The sequence below is a fragment of the Thunnus maccoyii genome, chromosome 1 (genome assembly GCF_910596095.1).
Source record: "Thunnus maccoyii chromosome 1, fThuMac1.1, whole genome shotgun sequence".
Lineage (NCBI taxonomy): Eukaryota > Metazoa > Chordata > Actinopteri > Scombriformes > Scombridae > Thunnus > Thunnus maccoyii.
In genome coordinates this window covers 6,466,011-6,485,489 of record NC_056533.1, presented here as the reverse complement: position 1 = coordinate 6,485,489, position 19,479 = coordinate 6,466,011, and the positions used below count along the sequence as shown (strand labels likewise).

Genomic DNA, 19,479 nt, shown 5'->3' with positions numbered 1-19,479 from the left:
ATGGTGAGGTTGAGTTTAACCTTTCCAACTGTTTAATACCTTGTGCAGACCTGACAAACAGGGTTCGGTTTTGCTTTAGTAAATCAGATACAAGTTGCCTCTTCAATTCAGCTTTATATCTTGTAGCACCACATTCTCTTTACCACAACTCTTGCCCCAAATATATGAACTAAATGTGTAAATTTTTATTTGCTCTATTTCTGCATAAATATGACCTAAAACATGATCAGATTTCCATGCAAGTCCTAAAACTGATAAAGAGACATCAATTAAACAAATGAGACAACAATCTTACATGTTTCAGTGTTTCCCCCAGAATTTTTTTCAGGCCCAGTGGTATGCACCAAAAAAGCCTAAAAAGACAATGCATTCATATCGCGTCAAGAGTTTCCCAGGCAACGACACAGAGGTTGACTCATATCTCAGAACAGTGCCGCACATAGGCTCCCAAATGCAAATGATTATCGATTTCCAAATGAATGGATATTTGGCGTTATTTTTGGCAATAAAGAAAAGATTTTTTTGGTCCGGTGGGGCCTCTTGTTGGCCTGGTGGCCCACAAGGCCTGTACAATTATAAGGGAAACACTGCGTTTGTTTATTTGCTGAGGAAAATGATCCAATGTTACATATTTGTGTGTGGCAAAAGTATGTAAACCTCGAGGATTATCAATTCATTAGAAGGGGAAATTAGAGTTGGGTGTTTCAGTCAATGGGATGACAATCAAATGTGAGTCTGGGAGGCCTTATTTAAAGAAGAGAAATCTGAGTCTTCTCTATCAAAGTCTGAGCTTCACAACACAGGTATGTGGAAGTGTGTCATGGTTCGAAAAAGGGAGATATCTGAGGATTTTAGAAGAAGAGTTGTTGATGCTCACCAAGCCGGAAAGGGTTACAAAACCATTTCTAAATAGTTTGGACTCTACCAGTCGACTGTCAGATTATGTACAAATAGAGGACATCCAACACCATTGTTACCCTCCCTAGGAGTGGTTGACCAACAATGATCACACAAAGAACAAGGCATATAATAAACTGGGAGGCCACAAGGGGCCCCAGGGTAACATCTAGAAAACTAAAGGCCTCTCTTGCAGTGGCTGCAATCAATGTTCATGAGTCCACCATCAGGAGAACGTTGAACATCAATGGTGTGCATGGCAGAGTTGCAAGGAAAAAAGTCACTTCTCTCCAAAAAGAACATTGCTGCCGTCTACAGTTTGCTCAAGACCACATGGATAAGCCAGAAGGCTGTTGGAAAAATGTTCTGTGGATGGATGAGACTAAAATCGAATTTTTTGGCTTGAATGACAAACGTTATGTTTGGCAATGAGCAAACACTGCATTCTAGAACCTTAACCCATCTGTGAAACAAGGTGGTGGTATTATCATGGTTTGGGCTGCTTTGCTACCTCTTGACCAGGACGGCTTGCAATCATTGATGGAACTGCGAGTTCTTAGTTGTAACAGCAAATTCTATAAGAAAATGTCAAGGTATCCACCTGTGAGCTGAAGCTCAACAGAAAGTGGGTCATGCTGTAATACAACTCTAAACACACAGTCACTCTACTGAAGAATGGTTAGAGCAGAAGTTAATGTTTTTGAATGGCCGATTCAAAGTCTTGACCTTAATCATAGAATTGCTATGGAAGGACCTGAAGTAGGCAGTTCATGCAAAGAAGCCCACCAACATCCCCGAGTTGAGGCTGTTCTCTAAGAAGAAATGGGCTGAAATTCCTCCAAGCCGATGTGCAGGATTGATAAACAGTTGCTGGAAACATTTGTTTGAAGTTATTGCTGCAAAAGTGGGTCACACCAGTTACTGAAAGCAAGGTTTCACATACTTTTGCCTCATACAAATATGTAAGATTGGAGAATTTTCCTCAATAAATAAATGAAAAAGTTTAATGTTTTTGTCTCATTTGTTTAATTGGGTTCCCTTTATGAAGTTTTAAGATGTGTAAAAATCTGGTCACGTTTTAGGTCATATTTATGCAGAAATAGAGAAAATATTAAAGGGTTCACAAACTTTCAAGCAGCACTGTAGGTAGTGAGACAAAAATAGATTCTTCCTGTTGAATTAAATCTGAAAACCAATGGCAAGGAATGGATCAGGCAATTCTAGATAAGTCTAATTACAGCAAAAAGTCCTGCTGAGCTACCCGACCTTGATAGTGCCAAAGGTAAACCACATGTCACATTTTCAAACTAGATGCTCTTATGTGTTGTAATTAATTCGTGAATACCGTCATGAATAATCAACATAATTACATTTTCATCAACTGTAACATCACAGATTGGGTTCCAAAATGTCACAGATTCCAAATATCACCCATTTGGCCCCACGCAAGCCTATTTAATACCATTATTTCTCAGGGATCCAAATGCGGAAGATGTTAGTTGGTGATTTACTATTATAAAAGTGTCTGCACTGTACAGTACAAAGGGAAATAATAGTGGTGAGAGTGAGACGAATGATTGCAATAGCCCTGCTTTGACATTCTCTACCCAGGATAATTTCAAGTGAATTAAATTAGAGTGAAATTAAGCTAATCTTCATTTGACTGAGGACCGCCTGGAGCTCTTCACCTCCAAGGACTCACACATAACCACTGCCTTATAGTTCTTGCCCCTCTTGAATATCAGGAAGAGAGCCAGTGACCCTATTTTTAGAGTCTTTGATATAATTCAGCCTGAAAGCTTCAAGCCTTACAGTCTCACTGTGGGTTCTGGACACCTTAAAGCAGCTGGATTAGATATGTCTCAACAATGTTTTGAGAAACTCTGTAGATGAGGACACTTCAGTAAAGACAGGGGAGTCAGATTTTTGTCAGCACTCTGACAAAAAGCCTTTTTAAAACATAAAACTGAATAATCACGCTTAAGTCACACTTATATTTCCTTCATTTAGCCAGTAAATTAAAGACCCCTAATGTTCCTCTAAACCCCCCTCCCCTCCCCGGACAACCACTGCTCATGGTACCTTTAGTGCAGGCTAACCATTGACTGTATATAAATATGGACGACGTGACAGCTCCCCAAAAGTGAATCCAAAACATCTCGATCACCCCCTGCTGGCTGGCTGCAGTATAGGCCATAAATCCCACCTCCTCCATGTTAGCAGATGGGACATGAGCCAAACTAAAATATCAAAGTACACATCAAATAAATGTCTCCCAAAGGTGGATTCAGTCATTTTAGGTAGTTGTTATCACGCTGAAATATGTTCATGTGCTCATTGTTCTGATACGATTGTTTTTAGTTATTTGACAATATAAAAAGGGGGTGTAATGTCACGATTGACAGCTGTGACAGCCCCTTTCAAACCTCCATCAGGAGGCGGGACAGCTGCAGGGGCATGTCCCTCGGGCCATCATCCTGCCGCCAGACTCTACTGCGCAAACTCTGGCTCCAAATGATGTCACACAAGCAAGATGGCAGTTCCTGGAAAGGAGATATTTTGGCTTCACTTTTGCATAGCAGTTTTCACTTTTGCATACTGTCAATGAGGCTAACCCTGACTATGCCATTAGGATCCTTGCCTTTGTTCTAGTTTGACACTGAAGTGTGCGTATATGATTTATTTCCTATACTACACTGTACCAATTGTGATGAAAAAAACACATAGGCGTTTTGTTCATCTTTTTTATTTTTAAAATTTCTTTTGAATGAATGGAAAAAAATGCTTCCGGGTCAGCTTCACATTGACACATGCATAAACACGAACTTCATTTGCTCAGTATTGAGAATGTCAGCAGCCAAACAAATACATGAATGCACTGGGAATTTGGGTGAATCAACAGTGTTCAGAATTGCATGAATACAATAATGCATTGAGACTTTTTGTTATTACAACAGGGATTATTCTGAATCACAACAGTATTATACTGCATTACATGTGAATCTATTCATTTGTCCTGAATAGTCAGCAGCAGCTTATCCAACCTGGTTGTATGACAGCGTGAGATCAAAAGCAGCAAGGACAGAGCTGCCGTCTGGAGATTTACTGTGCGATTCAGCAGCCAAGAGTCTACCCATGAGCAGTGTTTTTCTAATATTATACAACAAAGTTTAGCCATGAATCAGATATTACCGAACCAAAGCATTTGTTCTTGTCTGAAACAGGAGGGTAGCATTGCCATTGAAGGATGTAAAGTCTTCTGAAACTATGGTCTGAGAACTTGTTAAGAACTGAAATTGTTTACATAATGTTGTAATTGATGTTTAATCCCACAAACAGCCACCGTTTATGTGACACCATTAGCCTAATTGATGCTAATGCGCAATCAGCTGGCACATCAAGTATATATTAGCTGCTGTTTTCCAACACATTCACCTCCCGTTGATGCTGGTTTTAAAGTAAAACTGAATGCTTGGAGTAGCAAACATGCCTCTGTCATTTTAGTGTGAAGAATAAAATGTACAGTATGTATACACACATGGATAAGATGTGGCATACACAATCCAATAAATAATCATTGGCCTAATACAATATAAAAATACACCAAAGTGTACCAGCACACTTTTTGCCTCTGTCATTGTTGGAGTAGCTTTACTGTCATTGTTTAGAGTAAATGCACTTTCATTCCTGTAGCTTATTTAGGAAAAAAATGATACATGATTACCCTTTAGTTCACTTAATTTTCACACTGATGAACCAAGAGCTGTAAACATGAAGTCATACAGACTGATGAGTAACTCATTGATTGGACAGTTTTGGTAAGTGTCACCATCATAGTCTGCTCTACATTGGGAAAACCAATTGTTATGACTGACAGAGATTTATGCTGCACATTACTGCAACCATATTTTTTTTATCTCTAGTGTCACAAAGAGTTTATAAAAACAAACTAATTATGAGCATTAGTAGTTAGACTGTAACTTGGTTTTGATTATAAAAAAAGTAGTGACAAACAGATGGAACAAAAACAGGCATTTTATAATGTTATATTATGGGGGATGGTCATTATTTGGTTGTGAGGTTTCACTCATTTTTTATCAGGGAACAGCTAAAATACATATGACACAAGCTCAACATGCCTCAATTCTTACTGTCGGTCTGCTTTCATTTCACACCACAAAAAGGAACCAAACCAACCAAGTCCACCTGAAAAAGAGGGTCTTGGTCAGGTTGTTTAGTCGGCACCAGAGTTCAACTGACAGCTTTCACATCAACTCAAATGAGCCATACTAAACAGGCAATACACACCATAGTTGGTTTGAAACAAAGCAAACAGACTAGGTAGGAAAGCACCTTCAGTCTACTTCAAAGCAGACTCTATTGCAGTGTGTGTGTGGTGTGAGAGCAACCAGAACAACCACACTCACCAAGTGAGAGCAGGGATTTTCCCTTTGATTTATTTATTTATTTATTTTCTTTATTTAACCGGGTAAAGTATTGAGAACAAATCTTTCACAATACAAGATGGACTGACTGTGCCAAGATGGCCAAGATGTTTTGTAATGACTGACTGTGCCAAGATGGCACAGTCAGTCATTACAAAACAAATTTAAACAGCCACAAAAGAAGATTACAGAATGATAATAAACAGTGTGTAGGAGTGTCTATTTATAGATATAACTGTCAAACAACAGGAATATATTAACAGTGGTGAAAATATCCATAGAAGCAGATGGTAAAAATTAGTAGCAGTCACAAGAATGCACAAGAGTATAGTTCAGTATATTAATGAAGTGTGGTAGTGTGGTAAGGTTGGTGAGGTGAGGTTGTGTTTTTTCAGGTCATATTGCAGTGTGTTCCAATTAAAGGACGCGGCATGTTGGAAGGATTTGGAGCCAGAATTAGTGCAGGTTGACGGAACCTTGAGCGAGATGAAGTTGTTGGAACATAAGCTGTAGGTAGACTGTGAGATGGAGAGGAGCTTAGGAGCTTATATGTCCAATCAGGATGTTGTAAATAAGCGTATACTAGTGTTTTACCGACAGAATGAGAGAGGTGGGACGTCAGATTTGGTGTACAGTGCTCAATGGTGGGTATGATAAGGGGCCCCTGTAGCAAATCTGAGGACGGAGTGAAGTAATATGTCGAGCTAGGCCCGGAGACTTTTAGAAGCAGAGTGGTAAATGGTGTCACTGTAGTCAAAAAGTGGCAGTGTGCAGGATTTAATCAGGGGGATTTTGGAAAAGGGATTTGTTCCTGTACAGGAAACCAAGGAATGATTTAGAGTACATCGGAGAGTGAAATGGAGTTAAATTACAGGTATATTAAGGTTGTGTCCTACTCTATGTATTTTGGTAGTTCCTAATTAAAAATGAACATAAATAAACATATAGGGTTCAGTAAAGTACAACAGTGAAACTTAAAAATGAGCCAAAATACAGGTGTGAAAACAACCTTCCTTACGCTGTAGCACGTTTAATAATTGTAGACAGCATTATCCAAGAAAGACTTTTTAGTAATCCAAAGCTGGTATATGTTTTAAATCAATGTCTTACAGGAATTAATAACTTTAGATATCCAAAGCTTATGGCAACCATTACAGAAATGTCATGAGTGACACTTGTGTGTTTTGGACAAACAATTTTTCCCTGGTTGTATTCATATATGAAAGCTTTTCCCACCAATGTGAAAAAAATGAAATTGTGTTTTGACACAATACTAATGGCTGGCTCTGGATGCTAAAATACTGGCACATATACAAGCTTTTGATATCTACCAGAGCAGTTATGATGATTTTTGGTGCCAGGTAAGGTCGTCAATGGGCCAAATTGTGAAAAAGCATATAAAGTCCTTTAAATGGCCCTGTACTATTATAAGACTACTCTTAATAACCTGTCCGCAAAGATTAGGTCATGCATTTTAAATGGAAATGTTAGTGTCTAACCTTACTTCTTTAACTATTGTATTTACCTTTTTGTTGTTGTTTGTGTAATCACATACTTTACTATTTACGGAAGAATCTTAAATGAGAGTAAAACAGTGGATGGAATAATCGACTCAAGCTGATTTGAAATATTTAGTTGTGGCTTCTGCTCAGCCCACCCTCCTCTTTACTTTCAAATACACCAATTGCACAACTATTGAATCATGCTGGTTTAACCTTAGATCTTGTTGTTTGTTTGTGCTGTCACAACCTTGCTCATAGGCCATGATATGAGGAGACACAGCATATTAAAGGTTTTAACAAAAGTAATTTATTTAATGAAACTGAGATTAACTAAACATATAACTAAAGTACACAAGAACATGGAGTGTGGAGATCAGTGGAAAGAGTAGTGTAGGATGTGCGTAAGAGTGAAGATAGTGTATGTATGTTGTAAGGTGTATAACATAACATAACATAACATAAAAGGGATCTAAGGCTGCAAAAAAAAACAGGTGCCTGCAGGGAAAGAGAGAGAGAGAGATAACGTGTGAGGAGCATCCAGGACTTTGTAGACTGAGAACACCAAGCCCAGGTGTTCCCAGTTGGCACTGATAATCCTCCTGAAACAAAAAAGTCAGGTGAATCATAAGAGGACTGCTGACCAGAACACAGCAGGGATTGCCAAAGTGCATTAACAAAGGACATAGCAGGCAGCAGCTGAGTAATATGCACTAATGAAAGAAATGTGAGTCATACAGGCAGTACTACCATAGTAATCATGACAAAAAAGCACTTGACAGCAACAGGGGGCACACTCATAATGCAGAGAAAAGGGGACTTTATTCATTCATTTCCTTTCTTTGACAACAGTAGCTCTATACAGCATGTTCTTCTGTGTGCTTCTCTCCAGGAAGTGCGTTTCACCCTGGATCGCTGTGCAGGGGCAGCAGTGATGGAAATGGAAGGACTGGGCAGCTGGCTGACCACCGAGGACCACTCCTCCTGTGAAGTGACCGGCATCACACCCAACACTGACAGGTACACGCACATGCACACCTTACTTATTGAGAGACCGGTGTGACTTTTTGTGTGGAAATATAATGTGTATGTCAGAGTTATTGAATTTGCTTTTAACAGGGCACAGCCATACTGATAGTGGATTCTTACAGATTTTTTCCTGTAATTATAGAACCAAAAATAAGCCCTGTATTGTACAAGAAATCATTCCTGCAGCACCTAATATTAATTTTAAATGTCTCAGTGAAAGCCTATTTACTTTCTTCTTAGTGAATATACATAGTGATGTCTGGAGTACATCTGTCTTTTACCCTTTTTTTTAAGATGATTTTTGGCAATTTTTGCCTTTATTTCATAGCTGAAAATGTAGAGAAACAGGGTGGACAGAGGGGTATTAAATACAATTAAGGTCTGTGGATGTTGCAGTTATGTGGTATGCGTCTTCACCCGTAGGTTACCGAGGCACCCCTCCTTTTGACTTTTCATTGTGCTCTGGTGTTCATCTAAAAAAATAATAAAATTAAATTATTGTTGCTCTCGTCTCTCATTACTGATGCAGTGCAGTGCAGAGTCCATACAGCCAGAAACCAAACCGAGTTTATCCTTAACTGTTAACTCAGCCAGTTCAGAAATGACAGATGTGGAGGAGTCAAACACAAACCCACACAAATAAAGACTATCAGATTCCTGGATAATGTCAAAATCATGCATACAGGAATATAAATAACCAGGTTTATCTTTGTTCCATGTAAACATATCCTGGATATGATCAAAACCTGGATAGGAAAGGGATACTAGTGCACATGTTCTTTTTCAGACACCTGAACATGAGCCAGGTGCTCCAGCTTGGCGGCGTGAACGAGGACATCCCCTACATCTACCCTCAGCTCCAGCACAAACACTTCACCGGCTGCATCCGTAATCTTATCGTGGACAGCAAGGTAACACACTTGTTCATGCAGCAATGACACACTTACACACCCATAACCACATAACCATTAGCACACCAGCATGCAAGTAAAGTCAAACTCACACCTGCACTCTAGCTGATAAATGGATTAATAACAGGTTTCAACATTCACTGTACCCTTGTGCTATGGAAGAGCTGTTTTTTTTAATGCTTTTAACTGTAACCTTAAAGCACTTTCAAATACTACACATGTGCACTCCAAGGGTGAAATGGAAGATGAACCTTTCCACTTCTGCCTAGTCTGACTTCAAGTCAAGACTTTAAGTAAAAGTCTACTGCTCTGTTGGAATTAAAAGTCAAGGACTCCATACTCAACCATGACAATCTGAGTCCAACCGCAATAAAACCCAAATAATTTCTGCATGACCACAGGCTTCAGGTATGATAGCCTTGTGTCAACCCACTCCCTCCTAAAGCCTGAAATTTTTAGCTAAAATTGTATTTTCTGGTGCAGTTTTTAGCTAAGCATCTAGTAAACCCATGATGTGAGAAATTTTGCCTCTGCCAGACAAAACTGTCCTGTCTTGCCTGACATAACTGGTATTTAGTCAAGGCCTTCTTAGACAGAATTTTAAATGATAAGGACTAGGTAAGATTTTTGATCCCTGATCTTCCAACAAAAGATACTGGAGAATGAGCAGATAAATTAGAAATAAGATGTTTGTGGTTAAAGAGATTCTTGGCTTGCTGCTCAAAATACCGTTGTCACTTGCTGCTAGTGATAATGTCTTATGCATCTTTTCAAAAATAGCAATTACATTTTTTTAGACTTAAATTACACCTGGTATAAAATGCTCTACATTCAAATATGCTTACAATCTGATCATGGCATTTTTGCATTCACCATATAAAAAAGGCAAGTGGGAGGGGAGAAAGGATTGGCATCCTTTATGACACTTTCATAGGAGGCAACAGAAACTCTGACAGGTTGTTCTTTTCTGTAGTTGAGCCTGCAGTTGCATTGAACATTGCAGCAGAGACTACTTCACATTGGATAAGTGAAATGAGCAACTACTGGTAGGAGCAGACTCTTGCACACTTTCAGTGAAGCTAGGTTTTTCAAATATAAGTGGAGTATCTTGGATAAATGCATGCTCTTATTTTGAAATGAAGAGACATCACTGCAGCATTGCACTGAACACACGTTTCCTCCCCTGACACAAATTCCAATATCTAAACTCAGGATGTTAGTAAAGGCAAAATATCAGTTCTTTTGAGATTTAAACTGCAAACCTCACTCTGTGGAAGTGATTGTGTTGATTTTTTTTTTTTTTTTTACGTATAATGTAACATGAGATTGTAACCACACAGTGGAGACAACAATTTTATTGGCTTGTGCAGACTGTAATTCAGTTGTTCTAGGTGTTTTATAAAACTAAAACTGTGTTTTAACAATCACAACAATAACTTAGTCAATAGATATGTAATGGAGATTGGTCACTTCTGGCTAATAACTGCTATGTTTATTGATTGTTATCTGCAGCTTATGTTGCAGTATCAGTAACCTACAGTGGTCTCTTTTTAACAAATACATAGCTGTTATAATGTCACCAATTTTCAGCAAACTAAGTTATGTATTTAAATCTTTTCACCTGATGAACACAATTGGTGTCAATAAGCACACACTCCCTCTCAGATTCAGATTCAGTCATATCCAAACACACAAACAGATTCAGTGTGAATGTCCATAAATCCACTTAGCAGTGATATTAAAAAAGACGCTGCTCATAACTACAGATTTTGCCTTAAAATCATGACATTTTGAGTTTTCTTCAGTTTTCTTCTTCCATGGTCATAGTGGTGTTGGAACTGCTAATAGTTCATTCAGCAGGACTTTTCATGGTGACAATTTGCCAGAATTTAAATTAATATAAGCTGAAGAAATGGGACTAAGGTGTATTCCACAGCTAACTCTTTACTTTCTGCCTTTAAAACATTATTGGAACTGTAGATCTAAAACTTAGAACAAGTTTATTCACAAAAAAAGCCAAAGAATACAAATAGGAGTGACAAAATACATTAATATTATATTTTATTTTATCACTTTCTTTACATTACTAAGGTTCAGAATGTGCTATCAACATGGTTCTTATATGGTCCCTCTATTCATTCATATACAAATATTTTTCCTGTGTTGAAAACCTGTGGACGTGAAGGCAAAAAAAGTAAGTTTTAAATTGCACAAACTTTTTTTTTTTTCTTAAAATCTATTCTAAAATGTATAGTACATCTCACATCTAAATTCATGGTTTTTCTGAGTACCCCATCTTATTCTGAAAATAACTATGTATGGCATGTCTGTAAGACTTGTAGTGACTCCGCTAAAAGCCTGAAAATAAAGGGTCTGAAAACGGAGCGACAAAAGCCTGGGGTTCAAAGAGTTCAACTATCTGAATTATTTACCTGTTGTTTACAAAACAGACAAAAGTAGAAATAAAATGATTTGTCCACATTTAGGAAATTTACACTCATGTTGAAAAAAGGTTTCATACATATAAGTATCTAAATGATCAATCTCCATCTAAATGTCTTTTAGATAAAAATAATGACTTTGTGGGAAGGAGGCAGATATTCTGACATAACACCAAATAACCTAGTTAGTTGGTCACTTAATGGACTAGTGGACTGACTGCATTAGTTCAAACCACTTTTATCTAGTAGTCTGTATAGAAGGAAGGAGCCACATGGTCTCCAGAGGTGCTGAATGGGGCTTTATGAATTGTAGTCTTGTTACCTCCACAAACACAATTTATCTGTATCACTTCAGTAGACCTTTAAACCTCTATTAAGCTGTTGAATCTCAACAGTAGGGATATAAAAGGATACAAGTTTCTCCTGCTGTAGAGTTAAAGGCTTGTAGTATCTTAGCTGGAGACATAGCAGGAGGCTGCACAAACACAATGTACTAATGAGAGTAATCTGCATGATGTGTGTAGGCGGACATGAGGATAATAAATCTCCAAAGAGCAAGCAACAGTGGGTGTACTGATGATTAATATTGTTGATGGACATGTTCTACCATTGTATGATTTTTTTTCTCTCTCTCTTATTTTTTTCCTGTGTTGGTGGTGTTTTTTTTTTATCACAGAAGGTGCTAATGTGTCACATTTGTTGCTATAGCAATATCATCTGTTTCACTTGAGGTGTGAGTGCCTGTGTTGTGGTAAAGGTATCTGAACTTGCTAGAAGCTCTTACTGTAACTGAACACTTATTATGGGTCAGTGTTTTCTTGTGTGTCTTTGTACATGTCTCCATATTTGTCTGTGATGTTATGTCTATGTCTCTGTTTGGTAACATTTTCTATGAAGCCCACGTCTATAATGCATTATAAACATACTTATGTGTTATAACCTGCTTATGACACTGTATAATTATAGTTATAAGCACTCAGAAGTATTCATAATGCTTTATAACAATAATCATAGCACATTATAAAGCATTTTATAATAATTTCTAAGGTCAAGCATCATAATACTTAATAGTTGCTGGTCACACTGAAATTTCTTTTGTGAGGATCATAGTGTATTATAATTCTCATAGTTGTAATACATTATAATCATTTTATAATGCATTCTAATCACTGTTATAATGCATTATAATAAGTGAGAAAAATATCATTAAATCTATGTGTAGTGAAGGAGGTTTGAACTCCAGTCTCCCAGACCAGAGACAGCTATGCTAACCAGTCAGCCAAAGAATGAAGCTGTTGATTATAGTGCATTATAAAATGATTATAATGTATTTGAACTATGAGAATTATAACGGATGAAGAAGGGAGTAAACCAGTAGCGTAGGCAGAAATCACAGTGTGGGCCTAGCCTATCCAAGACCAGTCGGTTCTGAAACACATATGTTAACCAAATAGGCCATTACAACTATACTTGCCCGAATGTACCACAGTTTGATCATAAAAACCTTATACATCATCAGAGGTAATGTTTGTTACAGGCTTAAGACAAACATTCACAGCATCGCATAGCCTGGCACAGCGGCTACATATTCAAACACACACAGCTGACTGGCGCATCATTATTCAAGCGTATAGATAGAGGTACACCAGCACCAACATGGCACTTGAAAACAGCCTGGCACGGCAGCCACATACTGTAAACCACACACATGCACACAAACACACACACACGCACACGCCTTCCCTGAGATGACATTTGTTCATCTGTTGTTGTGATTGACCAAAATAAAGTGTTATTTTTGGAAAATAAATGTACTTTTCTCCTTTTTTCATAGGAAAGTATATGCGGCCAATTTTAATCCATAACACAACAGATGTAACAATAATTGCTCATTTTAACGAATAAGAAAATACAAACAAATCATACGCAATAAAATAGATAAATTGTGCCTATTTTAAACTAAAAAAAATTTGTACATTGTAGGTTAAATGTGGTCTAAGGTTAATATCAAAGTAAGTAAATATATAAAAGTAAGTGTGCATATATATATAGTGGGGTAGAGGTCATCATTGGAGAATCAGATGTGGCTCCGTCAGCAGCCCTTTCCTGGTTAAGGGCTGATTTAGCTGCCACGTACCTGTTGTTACTTGGCACTTGCAGAGAAGAAACTGGCACAGGAGTAGTCTCTTCTTCCTTCTCCTCACAACGTCTTTTTGTGATGCATTTAAGCAAACTGCTTTTTTCCCACCATACAAAGCAGCTACATTAAATTACTACAATAAATTTTAAGCAGCTAGCTTGTGGAAAGTAGGCTTCCTTGTGCAGTGCAGGGGCTGTACACTGAGTGCAAGAGGAGGCGCTGCTTGCAATCTGGCATTTGCAGAATGCATTGCCACTCATGAAAAACAAGAATTGTTTTATTTTTATTCGTTGCATAGTCACATTTGAAATTGACACAGTATTCATTGACTGCTATGGTCCAGCAAAAAAGGAAGCCTTCTGATTGGGTGGGCCTGAGTGGCTACTCACAAGGAGTAAACTGGACTGGACTGAAGTCAGGGCGAACATGAAGCTGTGTTTTGGAAAAGGGACAGGAAGAGATTTTTTGATTTTATAGTTGTTTCTGTTCTGGAGTTGGGTTTGTCCCCTCTGGCTGTCATTTGCCATCATCTATTTTTAACTCCCTCTATCCTTGTCCTGTCATGTCACTCTGCTTATCTTTCTCCCTTCAGCTCTCAGTCTGACATTACTGCTTTAAGTTTTTTTTTTATGTGGTGTCATCCCATTTTTATGGAGGTTTGCAGGTTTGCAGGGTTTAGACTAATGGCTTTTTGAATGGTAGTAACTTTGAGTTGAAGTTGAATTTGCAATGTTTTCTGTCAAAAAGTTTGTAGGAAAGCTTGTAACATGTTTTATAATAGTCTGGACCCGTGTAGAAAGCATGTGTAGTCATTAAAAAAAAATTGGGAAAATCACATCCTAGTTTTTATATTGCATTCATTTGGCAGATTCTCTTCTGCCCAAAGCGATTCAGATTGCTTTTCTTTAACATTCACACACATCAGGAGCAATGTAGGAGTTCAGTATCTTGCTCAAGGACACTTTAGTCGGAATGAGTCAAACCACCAAACTTACAATCAATTTCCAACTTGCTGTACCACCAGAGCAACAGCCAAAGACATCTTTCTGCTGTCAGACTACTGACAAAAAAAACCTGAACAAATGAGTGGAGAAACATAAGGCATGCAGGTGTTTCCATACAGGGCATGTGATTTTGGAGCAGCCAAATGAAGGAATATCTTGTTCTATGCCTGCAGTAGAGTTCCAAAGACTTGAACAATCTGTACTACATATATTTTTGTCATGTCACTTTCTTCAACACTTTGATGATCACAAATCTGAGTGGAATCTGCCTTGTTTTTCCAGGGCTACATGCAAATCAGGGTCGGTCCAACTCCAATCCAGAGAATGGTGGTAAAGCACCTTAATCTATTTGGTAACTACCAAAAAAGCCAGAGGAAGAAGAAGAAATTGCAAACTTTAGTGGTTTAGTTTCAGCCATAGACTGTATATAAAGATGGACATTGCGAGGTGTGATGTCACCTGTTGGTTTCCACTGGAGCCAGTTTGAAGCGCAAAGTTGAAGCTTATGGGTGGTGCCATCTTTTCCGTTTGAGCCAGGACCTTCCAAACAAGAAGTGCGGAGCCTTTCACACTCTGGAAACCCGCCCTGCTACCTCGAAAACACTAGGCCATGCACACTTGGGCTAACATTAGCTACTTTAGCTAAATTGTGCTAACATGGCAGGTATCGTTATCAAGTTATGTTGAACTTACCGGAATCGAGTCAGAGAGCAGGAGGTGAGCTAACTGTCAATCACAGTTGTCAATCAAGCCCACACAGCAGACATCAAAGCTACTATAAGTCTTTAAATCTTATCAATGGAGCAATAATTTCCAAAATGACTACCAGCACACTTATTAGAGAGTCCGGTGCTCGCCGAACAGTGTCAGAGAAACACTGATTTTTTACTTGAAACAGCTTTATTCAGTATTTTTACCTGTTTTAATCCCCAAGTAGGTTTGCTTTTGGAGAGGAGGAGACATCTGCAGATAATTCGGCTCCTGGTAGAAACCTGCTGAACATCTGGATCTTAAGTTATCAGAGAAACAAGCTGAGCGAACATTAGCAGCAGCTTGGCTAGCAGCCCCTACTGGACGTCCTGTGCCCGCTGAACAGCGTCAGAGAAATACCGAATTTTAATGTGAAAGTGCTTTATTCAGTGTTTTTACCTGTTTTAAGCACCAGGTCCTTTTGTTTTGGAGAGGAAGAGACCTCTGCGGCTAAATCGGCTCCCAGTAAAAACATCCTGAATGATGAACACTGAAGTAATCCTGTCCTGAAGAAGCTGGTTGTTTAACAATGAAGACAACTCCCATGATCCCACACTACTGCACAGCATCATCACACTCTATCTTTTGTTAATGTTTTGATTGAGAGACCCCTAGCAGCTGAAATGACATATTGTGCTTTTGAAACCATAATGAGTCGATGAAAAAAATGATTGATTTAGTATATCCAGAGAGAATTTGACACTTTTTGAATGGCAGTCATTTGGAGCTAGAGATTCCTTGGAGCTGAAGTTTTAACACCTTACTAATACTCTTTAAACTGTTGGTTTTTCATTTAATTTGTCATCAACTGACTGCATGTCACTCTCCATCATATTCCCTCCTCTTAGTTTAGACAGAGGTTGCTAAGAGATTTAGCCAGTTTTGTCTTCACAGCACGCTCACAGTTGCATACTTTATATTCTGGTCTAGAATTTGTTTTTCTCTTCCTATGTGCCGAGACATTTTTATGCCCAACACCTGAAATTAATCTTAGCAAATAGGGCAGCCTACGGTGTCTCTGTGTGAGGATGTGACACTCTTTGCTTTTGCAGCCACAATTTGTAATTTAAGCAGAAGCAGGTGTATTTTTGTGTTTTGCTCAGACAAACATCCACACACACACACACAAACACACGCACTTACACCACAGTGACACAGATGCACATTCAAATCAATTGCAGATACCCCAGTGAGTCTTTCAGTCATTGATTGCTATTGTCTGTGTTTCAGTCCTTCGCAATCAACATGATCAGTCCACACTAAGCAGCCAGAGGAGCCTGAGCTTTTAAAGGTCAGCGACCAATAAGATGCCTCTTTGCTGGAGGTCACAGCCAATCAGCAGCTCCCTGGCAGAATAACTCACAGTCAGTTTTTACGATCCTTTGCATTCCTACGTCCTCGCTGCAGCACCAACAGAACTCATAAAGTTAGGGTTCGCCAGAGAGGAGATTGAGCATATTAATGTCTTTTATGACATCCTTTTGTGAGGGACACAAATTTAGGCGTCCAAGGTTCCCCTGTCCTTTCAGCTCTCTGTGCAGTTGGCCATGCTGTTTGTCAGTTAGAAGACTGGTCCAGTGTTGGGTTTCATCACTGTGGGAAGAGCGTTAGAAAGAGTCTAGAGAGAGATGAGATGGGAAAAGAAGAGAATGCCCTTCAACACATTTGAAAGTTTTCTTCCTGAATTCTTTCATTTTCACTCTGTTTGACTTTATTTTCCTCTTTTCAATCTGTGACTCCCCCTCTGGCTGCTTACCCCCTTCATGTGTGTACTGTGTCTTCCCCAATTCCCTTTCTCTGCTGTCACTTTGCTTTTTTGTTTCCTGTTTGTAAGCTACTTACTTATTGGCAACTCTTCCGTCTTCTCCTCTCAACTTCTCTCACCTCTTTCCCATTTTTTTCCTTATTTTTTAACACTGTATTCTCACCTCTTCTTTCTCCTGTTCTCTTTGTTCCTCCCTCCCCCTCTCATCTCATCTCACCTTATATCCCCCATCTCGCCTTCCTTTCCTCTTGACATCATCCTCTCTACGTTTACTACCCCATTGCCTCTCCTCTATCTCCTCCATTCAGCTGTATGATTTGGGCTCCCCGGCCGACTCCCAGTCCAGCTCTCCAGGCTGCCTGACCACTGATAGCAGCTGTGTCAACATGGGCTATCCGTCCTGTGGCCACCGGGGTCGCTGTCACGGTGAGTGGGGCTCCTTCAGCTGCCAGTGTGTGCCAGGATACGCAGGACACCAGTGTGAAGAGGGTAAGCCAAACTTATTTTGGACTATTGCATTAAAGGAAAACATCAAAACTGTGGTACTTTCTACCACTGACAACAAAATCATCCATGTGTCCCTGAAGGATGATTTTTTGGTCCATGGCTTGTAGCAAAGACTATGTTGATTGATAGCATGTAACACTTAGAAGTAACTGGTATTATCTTAGCACCGATGTTTCAAAAATTGTAAAATGAGTTTGTAGTCAATCTAAAGCAAAACGATGAGTAATAGGCTATGTCAATCTGGAAGTTTCATGTCAAAATGACTGTAACTGATATTGTTTTATTATAAGAATGTTTCAGATGACAATGTGTAATGTGAGAGGTGTCGCTCATATTGATGAACCTGCAGAGAATTATCACCTGATTCTGCAGCTCCCCTCAGCTTTTTGGAGCTTTATAGCGAGTTTTACTGATTAGCTTCCAACTTTACTGTTTTGGTTCACTCTTAGTGCTCTCATAGCATTGTTTACAGCCTCAGCAGGAAGCTGTTTTCAGAGAAAAAGCTCTAAAAACCCACTTTACACTACCTGCTCAGCACCAAACGGCAAACAGACAGTTAGCAATTATCCTGTGAACATAGTGCAGCATTTAGCAGCTAAAGAGACATTTCCCTCAGGAGTTGGTAGAGAGCAAAAACAGAGCTAAAAGCGAGTGAATATTGCACCTACATTCACCAGGTGGAAACACAACTCCAAATGAATGATAATGTTGCTCCCTAACAAGTTCAACATATCAACTTAAAAGCTAATAATACGTCAGTGTTAAGTTCAGAATTTGTTTCCGCTTCCCTCAAGTAGTCAAAAAATTTGTTATCACAGGCTTAAATGCTGCAATTAAAATCACTGTGCTGATAGATTCTCACCTGAAACAACTTTGGGAAATAAACCTGGCTGTATTGGTTACAATGTGGTGGTTACAATATACAAGCCATATACAGCAAAATAAGCACAGTATCACAGATGGAAATGACGTTTGTCTTGTTTAGTTATTAAATTAAAGAAGATAAAATGAGACACACTGACAGGTTATAGGCAGTTTTCTCTGACAGCACTAGGGCAGCAGAGCACGTAAATCCAGCTTTATCTTCATCATACAGTTTCAGTCAACATGTTTTGTAAAATGTAACCTAAATTGTCACAGAGAAAAAAGCCTGAGTAGACTACAGGCATTGTTGGATCTTTCCAACCAGGGTTAATTACTTTTATCACCCACTGCTGTTCCATGCCTTCCTAGCATTAATGGTATACAATGCCATCTGCTTCTTGGCATCTTGTATGCAGGTGGTATGTACTCTATTTGCGAAACCATGCATATATAGGTCAAGCACTTGCCTTTATATTTTATCCAGTATGTTTCCTCAGAGGATTCTTCAGTACTGCTGTGTAATTCTTGTAAACAGAGAGCAGCATGTGGGCTTTTGGCATCGTCCATATTAAGGATCCATATGGCCTGAAGAAAGTAGCTCTTCTTGAGCCTTTCTGTGTTGGCTTTGTAGCTGTGGAAGTGTGTGCCTGACAACAGCGGTTTGAAGAGACTGTTGTTGGAGTGAGATGGGATCTTTTAATGACCCTCCTCTCCCTAGTCCTGTACTGCCTGTTGCACACTTCCTTTAGATTGAGGAGTACACCTCCATTGATGCTTTCTGCTGACCGCAGCACTATCTGCCCGGCTTAAGTCTTATTTTGTACTTGTCTTGTACTGCATGATGATGCTCCCTTACAGGATTCTCTCAAATTTTAGTGTAGACTATTTGAGGATTAAGGAGAATATTCAGTCTCACATAATGGAAGTGCAGCAATACCTTCTTCGCTAGGGTGTCACTTTGGAAAGTCAATTTTTTTAATGTATTTTTATTTTTTAAATACATTGCCAAAGATCTGTTTCCTCAACATCTTTTAGTCGGTGCAACAGCTCAGTGATTCTCATTTACTGTCCTCTATAAACACTGTCATGTCTCCAGTCAGCTACTAAAAGCTATAAGTAGACAGGCAAACTATCAATGATTAATCGAATAAGGGAATTTATGGATACATGAATGGAGGAATGTGAATGAATCACTCTCCATATGAATGGAATGACTCATATCTTTGA

The 19,479-nt window shown here is 38.9% G+C and overlaps 1 protein-coding gene across 1 annotated transcript in view; it reads left to right on the top strand.

Moving 5' to 3' along the window:
* Window positions 1–19,479, top strand: part of LOC121896373 (neural-cadherin-like) — a 261,050-nt gene that overhangs the window by 180,023 nt on the left and 61,548 nt on the right. The window contains exons 29-31 of the mRNA XM_042410220.1: window positions 7,734–7,861; window positions 8,658–8,781; window positions 17,190–17,370. Coding sequence (XP_042266154.1) covers window positions 7,734–7,861; window positions 8,658–8,781; window positions 17,190–17,370 — 433 coding nt within the window. The remainder of the gene's footprint in view (window positions 1–7,733; window positions 7,862–8,657; window positions 8,782–17,189; window positions 17,371–19,479) is intronic.